This window comes from Piliocolobus tephrosceles, chromosome 9 (genome assembly GCF_002776525.5).
Source record: "Piliocolobus tephrosceles isolate RC106 chromosome 9, ASM277652v3, whole genome shotgun sequence".
NCBI classification, from domain to species: Eukaryota; Metazoa; Chordata; class Mammalia; order Primates; family Cercopithecidae; genus Piliocolobus; species Piliocolobus tephrosceles.
The window spans coordinates 95,913,645-95,930,362 of record NC_045442.1 but is presented as its reverse complement, the minus strand read 5'-3'; the positions used below and the strand labels follow the sequence as shown (position 1 = coordinate 95,930,362).

At 46.2% G+C, this 16,718-nt stretch overlaps 1 protein-coding gene across 2 annotated transcripts in view; it reads left to right on the top strand.

The window, feature by feature from the left end:
* CCNY (cyclin Y) overlaps nt 1-14,454 on the top strand; it is a 237,003-nt gene extending 222,549 nt beyond the window's left edge. Inside the window, exons 9-10 of one of the 2 annotated variants that reach the window (XM_023218194.2) lie at nt 8,663-8,825; nt 11,731-14,454. In XM_023218194.2, the coding sequence (XP_023073962.1) occupies nt 8,663-8,825; nt 11,731-11,847 (280 nt within the window). In that variant the 3' untranslated portion in view covers nt 11,848-14,454. The remainder of the gene's footprint in view (nt 1-8,662; nt 8,826-11,730) is intronic. The other variant, XM_023218193.3, reaches the window with a different exon arrangement.
* The last annotated feature ends 2,264 nt before the right edge of the window (nt 14,455-16,718 follow it).

Below are 16,718 nucleotides of genomic sequence, written 5' to 3'. Positions count from 1 at the left end.
ACACTTTGGGAGACCGAGGTGGGTGGATCACTTGAGGTCAGGAGTGCAAGCCAGCCTGGCCAACATAGTGAAATGCCGTCTCTACTAAAAGTGCAAAAAATTAGCTGGTACTGGTAACGCTCACCTGTAGTCCCAGTTACTCAGGAGGCTGAGGCATGAGAATCGCTTGAGCCCAGGAGGTGGAGGTTGCAGTGAGCCGAGATCGTGCCACTGCACTCCAGCCTTAGCGACAGAGCAAGACTCTATAAATGATAAATTGATGGGTGCTGACGAGTTGATGGGTGCAGCACACCAACATGGCACATGTATACATATGTAACAAACCTGCACGTTATGCACATGTACCCTAGAACTTAAAGTATTAAAAAAAAAAAGTCAATATAAATTCTTAAATATAAAAAGTAAAGCCTTATGGGAACTAGATCTCTTAATGAGATCAGTAGTTTTTTCTTTCATTAGTGTATATTTTTGTGTATGATGATTATTGAAACCAGGCTGAGCATCAGTTTTATTCCCCTTTCCCTTTTGCCTCCTTAGTGTGAGTTCAGAGCACATGTTCAGATGAGTAGGTGAAATTTTGAGGAGTTTTATTATAGCAGTGTCACTCAAGTCTTAAAACACTTCTTGAATTTTATGCTAAAATTACACAGGCATCTATTAGTAAAGGCTATTTAAATGAGCCTACCAACCCCTACTTCAGTTTGTTGAAAGCAAAAATTGGAAACCATCCAGGTAGCCTGTCATTAGAGTCATTCACTTTCCCAGCACCACATGTTGGGATATAGTCCCTTTCCTGGGCTCCTCAGAGGGTTTCCCCCTGAGACAGTGAACCTTAGTGTAAGGGCAGGTGAGCAGCCTGCCTTTCCCTCCCAGGGCAGGAGAAGAGCGACTGGGAAAGAAGAAGCCAGAAGGAAAACCTGCGCACACAGATTTGTTCTCCAGCAAGTCAGTTTTAGGAGAGTGAAATGAAAGTTACAGATCTAGAAATCTCTTTCCTAATGCTGTATTCTCAAGCATGCTTAGAGACACTTCCTGTACTGTAAATTGAATGCATATCCCAGCTTGAGGTCCAGAGTCCCACTGAGTCCTGTAACAGATGCTATTCATGATATGGGCTGAATTGTCTCCTCTAAAATAGATGTGTGAAGTCCTAACCCCCAGACCCTCAGAATGTGACCATATTTGGAGATATATTTTTTAAAGAGGAAATTAAATTAAAATGGGGTTATTAGGGTGGGCCCTAATGCAGTATGTCTGATGTCCTCATAAGAAGAGATTAGGACACAGACAACACTGAGGGACGGCCATGTGAGGACACAGAGAAGGTAGCATCTGCAAGCCAAGGAGAGAGGTCTTGGAAGAAACCAACCCCACTGACACCTTGATCTTGGACTAGTAGCCTATAGAATTGTGAGAAAATAAATTTCTGTTGTTGAAGCCACCCAGTCTGTAGGACTTTGTTACCTGTGTTAGTCTGCCGCCCTAGCCGACTAATACAGATTATGGTACTGGGAAGTGAGGTGCTGCTGTAGAAAATACCTAAAAATGTGGAAGTGGCTTTGAAAGTCGGTAAGGAATAGAGGCAGGAAGAGTTTTGAGGTGCATATTAGAAAAATCAAAGACTGCCTTGAAGGGATTGTTGGTAGAAATGCGGGAAATAAAGGTGCTTCTGGTGAGGACTCAGAAAACAGGACAGCTGTAAAGAATGCCTCTACCATTGTAGATGCATTCACATGTCATCATGAACAGAGTGTTGTTGGCAGTGTGAATGTCCAGGGTGCTTGTGGTGAGGTCTCAGAAAGAAGTGAGGAGCATGTTCCTGGGAGCTGGAGGAAAGGTGATCCTTGTTAGAAAGTGGCAAAGACCTGACCAAATAGTGTTCTAGTGTTTTGTGGAAAGTAGAATGTTTAAGAAATGAATGTGGATGTTTCAGCCAAGGATATTTCCGTGCACAGTGTGGAAGGCACAGCCTGGTTCCTCTTGCTGCTTGTAGTATAGTGTGATGAGAGGAGAGAGATAAACAGAAGGAGGGATTATTCAGTAACAAGGAACCAAATCTTCTAGCCAAAGATTTAGAAATCTCAAATCTTCTAATCTCAGTTTATCCATATGGCAAAAAAAAAAAAAAAAAAGGGAAAGTGTGCTCTGGAGGCAACACAAGGTATGGTGGGACAGCATTTGCTAAAGAGATTACAGATGTGAAACATGGATCCAGTCGGCCATCTCAGCAGAAGTGCTGCCGGCTTGCACCCGAGGGCCCAGAGAGAGGACAGGTGAAGCAAGGCTGTCATACTCTGGCATTCCACAGGCCAACAGAACTGTCTGGCATGATGTGTGATATCCTCCAAGGAAAGGGATGAATGATCCTGAGATGGTACCAAGGCCAACAGGGCTGCCACTGCCACTGTGGGCCCAGCAGGCACAGCCTGGAGTGAGGCTTTCTCCTCCTTGGTTCCAGGGGGTTAGGCCAAGGCAGGGCTGGCTTCCTGGGGGCCAGTGATGGCACATCAGCAGAGAGAACTGCTCTCAAATCTTCGATCCCTGGAGCTTGCCCTGCTAGATTTCAGGCTTGCTGGATACCGTGACCCCTTTCTTTCTGAGTTTTTTTCTTTCTTTTGGAAGTAAAGGGGATGCCTGTCCTATGTCTGTCCTGTGCCTGTGCCGCCATTGTATTTTGGAAGCAGGTCACTGGGTCACAGCTGGAGAGGAATTTACCTTAGGATGAATCATACCTCAAGCTTCACCCATACCTGATTCAAATGATATTTGGATAGGATTTGGGACTTAGAGATGGAGCGGGAATGAGTTAGGACTTTGGGGCTGTTAGGATGAGGTGAGTGTGTTCTGCGTGTAAGGTGGACATGAATTCTGAAGGGCATGACGACAGTGTTGCGGGGCTGAACTTTGGCCCCCTCAAATTCACATACAAAGCCCTCCCAACCCCTAGTTTAGGATGTAACCATGTCTGGAGATAAGGTCTTTAAAAACCTAATTAAATTAACATTGGTTCATTTGGGTAGGTCCTAACCTAATATGACAGGTGTCCTGTAAGAAGAAGAGATCCGGACACAGGCAACAGACAGAGGGATGAGCATGTGAGACTCAGATGGCCACCAGCAAGCTATGGAGAGCAGCCTCGGGAGATACCAGTCTGCCAGCAGCTTGGACTTACAGCCACAAACTGTGGGGAAAAAAATTCCTGTTGTTTAAGCCTCCTAGCATTTTCGTTATAGCAGCTCTTGCAAACTGATACACCCTGTAAACTTTATTAAAAGAAGGAATTAAATCCGTATTCTAGGAGCTGCTGGGGATATCTGTGGACATAGATGCTGGTGGAGCTAGAGGCTCCAAGTTATTTTGTGGCACCCACACAGTAAATAGATTCACTATTAGAATTTTTAGAAATGAATGCTTCATTCAGTCTTTCCCAGTAAAACCGTGTGAGCTCCCAGGAATTGGTGGAATTGGGCATCACTTGGCTGAATGGCTGAGGGAAGATCATGACTCCTTGGTAGCCCTTTATGGGAAGAGGAGGCAGCACGAGGCTCACTGGAAGCTGGGGGCCCTGTGCCAAGATAAAGATGAGCAGAGGCACTGCCGGTCAGTTTTCCCAGCATAGCTTCAGGAATAGAGCTGATATGACACAGCCTGTAGAACAGGGGCCTGGACAGCCATCCAAGCTGTACTCCCTACCTGCAATGCCTTGGATGAGCAATGGGTTCCTTCCGCAAATCCCATTTGGGTGTCCCAGAATAGGGGAGGTGCATGCCAGGAGCCTGTCATTCTTGGCACGCTATGGAAGTCCCCAGGATGCTAGAATCCTTTTGTTCTACCTCCCAAGTGGGAAAAGAGTCACTGGCTTGGGGCTGAGGGCGGGGTGGGAGGCGCTTGGGCAGGAGAAGTCTCAGATCTCCTGGGGTTGGCTCCGTCCTAGCAAGGGCTGCCCTGCCATACTTTTCTATAATCCCGTCACTCAGAATATTGCTAACATTTTTATTACATAGAACTTCCCAGTGTTTACATAGATTTTATTTTTACAAAACTGGGCCCATATTGTACATGCTGTTTTAAACTTTTTGCCATTTAGCAGTGTGTTAATCTGTCTCAGTTTCCTGGCAGAGGCAAACAACTCGAGCTTTCCCTTGGAGCTCCTGAGCAGGGAGAGGGCTCACAGGTTTCAGACGGAAAGCTTTTCAAATGGGGTTTTTGTTAGTGCTTGTTCTTCTAGGTACCCTTCTTCGTGGCCTCCTGTGTCCCAGCTTCCTGAAGTGACTTTCCTGGTATTTTTGACCATAGGCTAATCTCCTGCTCAAGAATTATCCAACAGTGAGAACTTGACTTGGAGTACCCCCATGTACCTTTGGACAGAGGGGTTCTGGCTTGGAAGGCAGCTGACCGTGTAGCTACGTGTCTGTGGGCGCAGGCTGAAGAACACTGTACGATGAGTGTCACTGAGATTTGCAGGCAGAACAGTCAGGGCACCAGGCCATGTGGATAGTCACCAGCACCAGTCAGATGTTATCTCTAGGCAGACCTCATGTGGGAAGATGGGGCCAAAGGCCAGCCTTTCTCCCACTCTCACCAATAATCAGTGGTCACAGCATCACAGGCCAGCTTTAGAGCAAGAAGTGGCAACCGCTGTGGATGGGGAAAGGACGATGAAATTTCACCGTGCAGAGTTCTGTAGGCAAAAAGCCTGTAAAAAAAAAAAAAAAAAATTACACGTCAGGGTTTGTCTGTTTGTCTGTTTCTTGTTTTTGTTTTGCAGTGTTCCTGTAAGTGTCATTTTCATGTGTAGACAGATCCAAATAAGGAGAAATCAAGTGATTTGTCCAAGCATTGCATGGCACAGGAGGTCACAGAGAAAGAACTTCAGTTCCTCTGTAGATACCTGGTGTCTGGGGTTTTGTTTTTAAATTGTGGTAAAATGTATGTAGCACAAAATTTACGATTGTAGCCATTTTTAAGTGTACATTTCTGTAGCGTTAAGTGCATTCACATTGTTGTGCAACCATTAACCACCATCCATCTCTAAAACTCTTAATTTTCGCAAACTGAAACTCTCCCCCCATTAAACACAAACTTACCTTTCCTCCTTCCTCCAGCTCCTGGTAATCACTGTCCTACTTTTTGTCTCTATGAACTTGACTACTTTCGGGACCTCACATAAGTGGGATCATAAAGTCTGTGTCCTTCTGTGTCCGGCATATTTCACTTGCCGTAATGTCCTCAAGGTTCCTCCATGTTGTAGCGTGGGTGTCTGAATTTCCTTTCTTTTCAGGGCTGTGTAGTATTGCCCTGAGGGTGTGTGTCCCGTTTGGTTTGTCCATTCATCCACCCATGTACACTTGGGTTGCTTCCACATCGGGCTAGTAGGAATGGAGGCTGTAAGTGCGGCTGTGCAGATAACCTCCTCAGGACTCTGCTTCTTGTTCTTTTGGAAAGTGACCCTAGTTTCTAGAAAAATAGGCGGCATATTAGGTGCTTTTTACATCATTTTAGAGTTCTGTTTTCAAGTTGCTGAATTGCACCAAATTGGTTTTTTATACAGTGTTGATCTATTTTGAATATTTCTGAAATGTGCTTTTTGTTGATCAGTTTGAATATATTTCTTACAATGTTTTACACCAAAACTGTTTCTTCATAGTTATCTAAATGCTGATAGTAAATCCATCAGGCCCATTCTTGGCATCACATTAGTTTTCTGATAATTTATCACATAGCAAGCTGCCAGTGTCCCTGTAAAAGATGTGCTGCTGTAGTTTGGAAATTCAAGTTTTGGAAATTATTTTTATTTTCAAAATCTTTAGAAAAAATTATTTTCAAAATCTTTAGAAAAAAATTCATTGTTTGATACAACAGCTCTAAAATCTGTTTCCCCAAAGCTTAACCAGAAACTCAAGCTTGGAGAAAGGTTGGTCTGTTTTCCAGGGAACCCTGGGAAAATGCTGCCTTGTTCAAAAGCAGCTTCCTCTTGACTTTGCTCATAGTGTCTGCCTCCATCGAGAACCATGGTGTCTGTATATCATTTTGGGTAGGATTATCAGGCTGTTCTCAGAATACTAGGACTTCTTAACATTGGGAGAATACGCTCTGCAGTGACGCCTGTTGGCCACCAGACGGCGGTGTGTCCATGGCAGCTCCCAGGTTCACCTGGGATTTGCTCCTTGGACGTTTATTTTGACACTTCTGGCCTTAGCAGTGCCTCTGACACTTTTGTTTTATTGAAATCTTACCTGGATTCCAGTATTTCACAGGATGATCACTTGAAATAAAAGTTGTTTTAAGTAAAAATTATCCCAAATCAAAGTAAATTATTATTTATTTACTTATTTTTGAGATCGAGTTTCACTCTGTTGCCCAGGCTGGAGTGCAGTGGGGCAATCTCGGCTCACTGCACCCTCCGCCTCCTGGGTTCAAGCAGTTCTCCTGCCTCACCTTCCGGAGTAGCTGGGAAATTAGAGGTGCCCACCACCATGCCTGGCTAGTTAGTTTTGTTTTGTTTTGTTTTGTTTTGTTTTGTTTTTTTTGAGACAGAGTTTCACTCTTGTCGTCCAGGCTGGAATGTAATGGTGCAATCTTGGCTCACTTCAACCTCCACCTCCCGGGTTCAATGGATTCTCCTGCCTCAGCCTCCTGAGTAGCTTGGATTATAGGCATGTGCCACCATGCCCGGCTAATTTTCATTGTATTTTTAGTAGAGTTGAGGTTTCACCCTGTTGGCCAGGCTGGTCTCAAACCCCTAAACTCAGGTGATCCGCCCACCTCAGCCTCCCCCAAAGTGCTGGGATTACAGGCGTGAGCGACCACGCCTGGCCTAAATTCTTAAAAGCTATAAAACTTAGTACAGTAAATACATTTGGAGCTTGTTATAAGTCTTTTCACAAGGCTATGCGGAAACAAGCAGTGACGCTCTTCATCTGATGAAGAGACTGGAACAGGCCCTCTTCAGGCCTCCTTCCTTGCTGCCTGCCCATGGGTCTCAGTGCTCCTTTGCCCAGCAGCTTCTGTCTCCCCAGAGCCACTGGCCTTGCTCAGCCCCAGCCTCCCTGCCCGCCTCCTTACTGCTCCTGTCCTTTGTCACAGCAACTTGAGCTGGTGTGGAGCCCTCCTCAGTCCTTTATAGCTGAGTGCCATGACTCACCGGCAACAGCCATAGGGGTCTCGGGACATCACTCAGGACAGGATGGTGCCTGTGTGTGGGGCTCAGACCCGAACCGGCAGTGTTCAGCAGAGTTGGCGGGACATGACTCAGAATGCTGAGGCTGGGATCGGAGTCAGGAGGGTGGAGGCCCTGCACTAGGGCCCTGGCTTCTTTCACAGGAAATGGTTACTGTGTGTTCTGGCTGCCTGCAGGAGGTTGGAGGGGACCCATTCTACCTGAAATACCCCCTCCTCAGCCCTGGTTCCTCTCCGCCAGAGCTCCTTGCTTCCGTCACCTCAGTTCAGCTTTCACTGCTGTGGGAAGCCTTCTGAGAGGTCATGTGCTGGGGGCCAGGCACGCAAAGGCAGATGTTGCAGTTTCTGGCTATGAGGAGACCAATTTAAGAGGCTGAGTTCAGCAGCCACATGCTGCATAGTATGGGCAAGGACAGGAAGTGCCTGGAGGGTGCGCGGTGGGTGGGCACCCCTGGAGCCTTCCTGGGGAGAACGTGCTGAATCTGGGTGCCTGACCCAGGACCGATGCTCCACAGATAGTTCCCTCACTGAGAAGGTTCCCCACCCAGAGGAACTATCCAGAAATCAACCTAATTTGAAAGATAGCTGACACGAGAAGTTCTCAAAGTAGAAGTTTCTAAATTTCTCCCAGCAACCCATCAGCATGTAGATGGGCTGGCAGGGTGGGTCTCAGGACCTCCTCTCCTGACCTACCTTTTTAGTTGAGTGGTTCTCAGAGTGTGGGCCCGAGGCAAGAGCCTCAGCCTCACCATCACCAGGGAACTCCTTAGAAATGCACATTCCCAGGCCCCACCCCAGACCTACTGATTCCCACAGTGTGAGAGTGAAGCCCCATGTCTGTTCTAACAAGCCCACCAGGCGATGGAGTGCATGCTCAAGTGTGGGAACTACTGCTTCCATTCTTCCCAGCTTGTGAGTTCTCTTTCTGAGAGACTGAGGCAGAGACTGGACACTCTCCCCCCATAATCCCTGCCTTTTGCCTAAGAAAGCGCATACGCAGTTCCTCCCCTCTTTTCTCCCTGGAGGCAGGGAGGGGCCACCAAGGAAACCAAGGTCCTCTAGGTCTGCAGAGGCTGAGTGTTTTCCTCTGGGGCCCTGCTGAAGGGCCCTCACTGGACTCTACATGGCAGCTCTTGGCTGCTCCTTCCACCCTGTGTTAGCAGCCTGTCCTCACGGAGACTTGCAGCCAGAGCCTGCTATGTGTGTGTTAGATCTCAGTGAAGTGATTCACCCTGAAACCCTTCCTGGTGATGATCCCAATTAATCAGTCCTCATCCTGGGCACCAGATCAAGTGGATTTGGCTTTTAATCCCAATATGGTGGTGAGACTGCAACTCTGGTGTCCAAACAGACATTTAATTAGATCACTGGTCTCCCTGGAGGATGCAGTTTTCTGGACTCAGGTCTCCAGCAACTTGCCTTGGCAGGCCATGCGGCCTGGTGTGGTGGCTAAGCACAGGCTATTTTTGTCTTTGCTTTGCAGGAACGAGCTAGAGCGACAGTTTCTTGAATTGCTGCAGTTCAACATCAATGTTCCTTCCAGTGTCTATGCCAAGTATTATTTTGACCTTCGTTCTCTGGCAGAAGCGAACAACCTGAGCTTTCCCTTGGAGCCCCTGAGCAGGGAGAGGGCTCACAAGCTTGAGGTAAGATGCTTTAAAATAGCATTTTGTGGTGCGATGTTGCTGATGTATCATCTGAGGACCAGGGATGTATGTGGTCACATTGATCATTTTCCCCACTACATGATGTAAAATAAAGATGAGCTACTAGGATATATAGCTGGGCAGTTCATTATAATTTGTCCTTTTTTCTTTGAGACAGAGTCTCACTCTGTCACCCAGGCTGGAGTACAGTGGCGCGATCTCGGCCCACTGCAGTCTCTGCCTCCCGGGTTCAAGCAGTTTTCCTGCTTCAGCCTCTCAAGTAGCTGGGATTACAGGTACCTACCACCACACCCAGCTGATTTTTTTTAATTTTTAGTAGAGACGGGGTTTCACGATGTTGGCCAGGCTGGTCTCAAACTCCTGACCTCAGGTGATCCACCCGCCTTGGCCTCCCCAAGTGCTGGGATTACAGATGTGAGCCACTGCACCTGGCCAACCGCTTCATATTTTTAATAACCAGTTTAATATCACTTTATACTTAATAAGCATAGTTTGTTTTTTTTTTTTTTTTTTTTTTTTGAGATGGAGTCTTGGTGTGTTGCCCAGGCTGGAGTGCAGTGGCGCAATCTCAGCTCCTCACAACCTCCACCTCCTGGGTTCAAGTGATTCTCCTGCCTCAGCCTCCCTAGTAGCTGGGACTACAGATGTGCGCCACTGTGCCCGGCTAATTTTTTTTGTATTTTTAGTAGAGACATACGGGATTTCGTTATGTTGGCCAGGCTGGTGTAGAACTCCTGACCTTGTGATCTACCCACCTTGGCCTCCCAAAGTGCTGGTATTACAGGCATGAGCCACTGCAATTCTATTTTGAAATAAAATATTTTTTAAAACCCTTACCTTTACAGATAGGTTTAAAAAAATTGTAAGTCCCCCCAAAAAGCATTTCCCACAATATAAGCCCCTCAAAAAGGTATTTCTCAGCATGCACTTTTATAGGAAAATGCTGCCAGATGATATTAACAATTGGGAATCCAAAAAGGTTTGATTCTGCTTGTGATTTTTTTTTCCAAAATATTTTTTCCATAGCCCAGTTAGAGCTAAGGGCAGCACCGCCAGTCTTGGTCTGGGTTTTGGGCCGTAGTTAAGCTGTGTAACTTTGGGTCTCACCACAGCATATTTGTATGTGCCTCCACCTCATATGCTCACCAGGCTCTTCCCACTTGACCTTTTGGTAGGAAGAAAAGGGATGGGGTGGTAATGAAGCAGGATCCCTGGGGAGAGACCCTCCTCCAGAGAGGATGTGCCCTAGCCTTTCCCCTCTGCACCTTTGTCCCCAGTCCTGCCTTGGTCTCATCCCACAGAGCCTTTCCAAGTAGTGGACGGCACAGTCACGTCCCTAGCTTGTGAGACGCAGAGGTTGTCGTGCTGCCCATGCCACTGCCCATCCCAGGTGGGACGTTGTCACTCAGTGCAGAGTTGGTGTGGCATTGTGATGGCCTGGCCACACGGTGGTCTAGAGCTGGGAGAAGAAAGCTGTTATGGATTACATGCTTAAGAAAGGAAAATGTTAAATAAAAATTTAAAAAGTAATAAGTTAATTCCAAGAAGTAAACCATAGAAAAGACTGGATGCATAGCACTGGTTAGAAATAAAAATCCAGTGAGCATTTCAGAACTCAACCATGTCCCCGTGATTGTGTGCTGGCCTTTGGAATGGAAAGCCCACCCAGTCTCCCAGTTGTCATCTATTCGAGGGAAAATGGAAAACCCTCCCTCTGCAGGATTTCCTGCAAGGCAAATGTTGTGAAGCCTTCGCAAGCACAGATGTGAGCTAGAATCTGGCTTTCCCTGAGAGCGTGAGCCCCCTCTCAGCCTGTGCTGCGGTCCCTGGTCCCCCTCGTCACCAGCCATGACTCCAGTGGCTGCTTCAGTGCCGATGAGACAAGCCGGAGCTCCTGGCGGCTACGCAGCTCTGCAGGGAAGCGAGTCTGTGTTCTCTGCTGAAGAATATATGGGGCTCCGGGTCAGCCACCCTGAGAGCACAGGCCCAGGTTGGTGGAGTTGGTACCTGCTGTTCCCTCTGTTAAGTTTCTCCGAGTGCTGAGAAGGGAGAGCTCACCTGCTTCTGGGGCTGCTGTGCCACGGGCCCTAGGGTTTCACCGGGCCAGGAGAGAAGGCCAGTCTGTCCTGACAAGGCTACTCTTTCTCTTCTCCAAATAATCAAAGCCTTCCCGCGACACAGACCATCCCCTCCTGGGACAGCGGGCTCAGCTTTTGCCATCAGCCGGTTCTAGCCACACCCAGTGGCAGCCCTGGGAGAGTTGTTCCCAGGGTAGCATGGCCCCCGTCCTCATCACCAAAGTGTTAATTATCTGCACATCTTAATGTTTTTGTGATCCTCCTGGGTCCCTCTTTCAGCAACCCTCTAGAGGTGACTTAAGTCCTTCATCCTTTTCTGCGGAGTCCCTAGCTGGTGGCCTGGCTGCAGCTCTCCTTGCCGCCGGTGGCCGAGCTCTCCTCCCTGTGAGGCTCAGCTGCAAGCCTGTGCTTGACACCAGCCCTTCCAGGATGGTGCTGTTCTTGCCCCGCTTGCAGATGAGGACGCCAAGGATTCGAAACAGCACGCGTGGGGTCAGGGCCGTCCCACACCCCTAGGGTGGGGAGCCAGCATTGACCCTGGTTGGGCCAATTGCAAGGTGACACAGTCCTGTTATTTCACATCCCGAGAGTCTTTTCTCAGACTGTGAGCTCTTGGGAAACAAGAGCTGAGTCTACACTCCCTTCATATCTCCCTGCGGCCAGCAGAGAGCTGGGCTGCCCGCCGGAGCTCCACAGGGGCAGGGGCTCTGCCTGTCCATCATGCAGCGCCCTCGGCGCCCAGGGCGAGTGAGCGATGGGCGCAGATATGGGCCGCCCTGACCCACACTGTCTCTCTTGCCCCTCAGGCCATCTCTCGTCTCTGCGAGGACAAGTACAAGGACCTGAGAAGATCTGCGAGGAAGCGCTCAGCCAGTGCAGACAACCTGACTCTCCCCCGTTGGTCCCCGGCCATCATTTCCTAACTGTGGAGGCCCGCCAGAGGCCACACCATCCCTTAGTTTCTCCTTTAGTTTGAGAAAAGACAGACTTGGGGTGGGTTTGTTTTTGTTTTTTCTTTCCTTTTCTTTTTTAACGCATAGTTCCGTCAGGCTGCCTGAATGAGCGCCCACGCAGCAAAGCTTGGAGGAAGCGTCAGTGCCCTGGAGGTCCCAGCTCGCTCTCACCACTGTCAGCAACAGCACTTCCTTTGTGGAGGAAGCAGACTCGAATCCTGCAGGAGGAAATAAAGGGAAAGGGAAGTCGTGGAGAGGCAGGGAAAATGGTTAAGCAGCCCGGCCCTCTGGAGTCCCCGTGGGGGCGGTAGCTGAAGTTGGTGAGCGCAGCGTGGATGCAGAGCTGGCTGCACCCAGGGCTGGACCAGTGTGTCCTGTAAGACTTCTTGCATTCCTTCTGCTGCTTTTTTGGGATGGGGGGATTTTGTTTTTGCCCTGTTTTGATTTTGGTCCCACAGAGCAGGGGATGTAGTTTGTACCCACCATGGCGCAGACTTCCAAATAAATAGTACTGGTCATTTCTCTCCGCACTATTTCTGCGCGCTGTCTTCTGAGCTTTCTTCCTCACCAGTGGGCTGTGCTCGTTCCATTTCTGTACACCCTTATTTTATACCGTTTTTCTTCAACAATGGTGAAATTGACTGTAGTGCTGAACCAAAAGTATCCCTTTCCCTCCTTATTCCTCACCCCAAGAACATTCTAGATCACATGGGTGCTTGTGCCTTCCGATTTTCTTGCATTTGTTTTTTTCCTGACCTGAAGTTGTTGTTACAAAATCAGTCAGACTTCGTGGGCTGAAGGACACTGTGCAGCAGAGGGTGTCCCCGTGAGAGTTCTGCAGAGTGCTGGGCGTGCACCCGAAGCTACCGAGTAGGAGCCATTTCTTTGTACCCCTGCCTAATCCATTCCTCTCCTTCCAAGTCCATTGTTGCAAGCAATATTCTTCTCAATTTTTATATGTTTACTTTAAATCAAAGTTAGTCTATTTGTATAAAGTTTTTTAAAAATCTAAAATAAAAAAAAAACAAGGGTGGGTTGGGTATTTCAGTTGGAAGATCATTGAAGGGAAAAATGTTACTATTTACTGAGGTATTTTTCACAGAATGACTGAATTTAAAAACACTCAACTTGCAATTTCATTGTGGGTGCTTAGAGAAGTTCTACAAAATTCAAACTGTGAAGGTTTATGCTTCATTAATTATGACCATACTTTTTCATTTTCTGACGATCCCTGATTTCCTTATGGGCTCAATAAGAATCTTTCATACCAAGTAAAATAAAAGAGTTAATGATAGAATATCAAATAGTGAATTTGATATGAAATCTAAGAATGTGAGTCACTTGCATATATAATGCTTTGGGTTTTTGCATATTTTCTTAGGTCACAGTGACAGATTTCTGAGTTGTTTCCTTTTTCAAGTCTCTGGGAGGCCAGTGGCAGCAGCAGGTCTGTGTTTCACCTTCTTCCCATGTGAGCTTGGAAAACTTTGGCATTTTAATTAGTATTGAATCATGTACCTGATCCCCAAACATTGCCTGCTCTCAATGAAACATGCTTTGGAAATGGAAGGGACTCAGAAAGTCAGAATCCCAAGAACTCCAAGCCAAAAGTGTTAGGTTTTAGTGAAATTTGTGTCAAGTATAAGCATACCTGTTTGGGTCAGAATTATTATCACAGCCTTTCTGGCCCAAACTTTCAAAAGCAAATAAACAGAATATAAAAGATGAATTATCTTTCCATTGTAATTGTGATGGTCTACTCTGTGGGTACCAAAATCAGCTTCTCTCTTCAAGTCAGAGTTGAGTTTAGAACTTTAAATGCAGGTCTAAAAATGTAGAAAATAGCATTTTATATTCCCTAATCTATATAGCTGAAAAAGGGATGTATTTTCTTAGCTGAATATGAATACCTCTTAAACATAAATTAGTTCCTCTCCAGTGAAGTATCTTATTTTACCAATCCATTTCAGGAAAGAGGTTCTGCTGCCTTAATAGCAGAATTTTATTTTTATCCCTTTTATTTGAATGAGAGATTTGAAAATTGAATTATGTAAATATTTCAATGCATCTGCTATTATTTTGTGGAGTTTATTAAACTACTTTAAAAAATTGTATAGTCTATTTATTGTATATATGTACATACAGTCTGATGCCTAAAATTTAAAGTGGATTCCATAAAACCAGACTCAGTCTTGTTTAGACTACTGAATACTGTTTTAGCCTGTGCCCTCGACTCTACCTCTGTATAGGAAAATTTTCCATATTCATTAATGAGTATTGATCTGTATTAATTGGTTATGTTTCTTGCACTAAGGATGTTTAAAACTGCTGTAAGTGTAGATTTTAGTTTTACTGGCAGGATGAATCACTTGACACATAGGTAGATACTTGAGGTTCATTTTCTTTTCTTTTTCTACATGATGATGAATAGTTATGTTTTCTTCTCTGATTTGTTCAAAGTTTGCCAAAAGAAAACACACAACCAGTACAGTACTTATTGATAAATCGTAGTTGACTGTAATTTGTTTGTAAGGCGAATTAATGCTCTACAATTAAAGCTGGATTACTGTTGAGGAACACATTGTCTTAGTGTAGTTTTTGAATGGAAAGTTTTTGTCATTAATGAAGGATGAAGGAAACGACACAATTTGTTACTTTAATTTTAGATTTGATTTAAACAACAAATAAAGTCATTGGGACAATAAATATATATCCCGATGAATCTTTTTTATTTGTTTTACATTTTCTTTCTTTCTTTCTTTCTTTTTTTTTTTTTTTAACTAGAAAAAGGGAAAGAAGAAGTCAGGAGTTTAAAACCAAATTGGAGGGCAGATGAGAATTCCTGCCAAAATCGAGATATGCCTTCATGCATGAGGTGAGCCCAGAGGTGGGGGCACCCGTATCTGCCTCCTCGTCTGGTCTGGCTTTCCTGCCTGCCTTCTCTCGGGCTTGGGCAGGGCCATCTCCATTCTGGGGTTTCCTTTAAGCTAAGCTGCAAAGCAGAATTTGGGGAGTGAATGATTTAAACTTTTCCTGCTGCTTTTGGTAACTTCTCACCTGGGGCCATATTTTACAGATTTGATTTTTATTTATTTATTTATTTTTTTTGAGACGGAGTCTCGCTCTGTCACCCAGGCTGGAGTGCAGTGGCGTGATCTCAGCTCACTGCAAGCTCCGCCTCCCGGGTTCAAACATTTCTCCTGCCTCCGCCTCCCGAGTAGCTGGGATTACAGACGAGCACACCATGCCCAGATGATTTTTGTAGTTTTAGTAGAGACAGGGTTTCACCATGTTGGCCAGGCTGGTCTCGAACTCCTGACCTCAAGTGATCCACCCGCCTCAGCCTCCCAAAGTGCTGGGATTACAGGCATGAGCTACCGTGGCTGGCCAAGATTTGAAATTTTTTTTTAAAAAAAACATGATTCCTGGTTATTGTAGGTATCTAATAAATGTTAAATAAATACATACATAGAACAAAGTAGTGCCTGCCTTCCTGCTGTGTTTTTTGTTGGTATATTGAGATAAACTTCAGTAGGTTTTATGGATGCTGAGTGAACCAGTTCTTTGCAAGAGCAGTGGTAGAAAGTGGTATTGGCCCTGTGTTCTTGAGCGACTCACACAGGTGTGAGAGCTACTCCAGCAATTGAGAAGTAGCACAATAGAGACCTAATAGAACATGTCACCTTCATATTGATACCCCGTTTTGTCTGAAATCACTTTATCTCCCTTGATGTCATTGGAGTCAGTGTCTTGGGTGGGTCTTAAAGACGTGATCTTCTGAAAAGTCAGCCATAATGAGGTCCTACCCTTGTTGAAAAAGAGAAGGAAACAAGAAATATGCTCTTGCACTGAGATGGCAAAAGGATACTTCAGTTTGTGTATCTTTTTTTTTTTTTTGGAAACAGAGTCTCACTTTGTCACCCTGCCTGGTGTGCAGTGGCACAATCATAGCTCACTGTAGCCTGAAACTCCTAGGCTCAAGTGATCCTCCTGCCTCGGCCTCCCTAGTCTCAGCCTCCTTGGGCTGAAGGGTGTGTGCCACCAGGCCCACCTAATTTACTTTTTATTTTTTATTTTTTGAAATGGAGTCTCGCACTGTCACCCAGGCTAGAGTGCAGTGGCACGATCTCAGCTCACTGCAACCTCCGCCTCCCAGGTTCAACTGATTGTCCCTTTCTCAGCCTCCCAAGTATCTGGGACTGCAGGCAAACACCACCAAACCCAACTAATTTTTGTATTTTTTGTAGAGATGGGGTATCACCGTGTTTGCCAGACTGGCCTCGAACTCCTGACCACAAGTGATCCTGCCACCTCTGCCTCCCAAAGTGCTGGGATTATAGGTGTGAGCCACCACACCTAGCCAGGCTAATTTATTTTTAAATTTTCTATAGAAAGGGAGTCTTGCTTTGTTGCCCATGCCGGTCTTAAATTCCTGGCTTCAAGCGCTCTTCCTGCCTCACCCTCTCAGGGTGTTATGTCTTAAGCTGCATGGATTTCAAGGCAAGGCCTGCAAACAGCTTGGTTAAGGTGCTGACTTGCTGTTATTGAATGCAGCGCCCTGTTAGAGCTGTTGCACCCAAACAGGGCTAGGGAGATGCCCAGGAGTGCTTACAGTCACAGTGGTGGGGCTGGGGTTTGTACCTCCAAGTCAGCGGGCTCCCTGCCTGTTTTCCTGTTAGATTTTCTTACTAAGTTTGCATATGTGAAGGGGCTAAAGGTCCTGTCTCTCGCTCTCCTCATCAGTGATCAACCTCAAAATGAGCTGCTTAATCTGGCAGCTGCTGTCTGTGTGCACTGCGGCAGGTCTGAGCTGGGCACAGCACCCGGGTGAGGACTTGTCC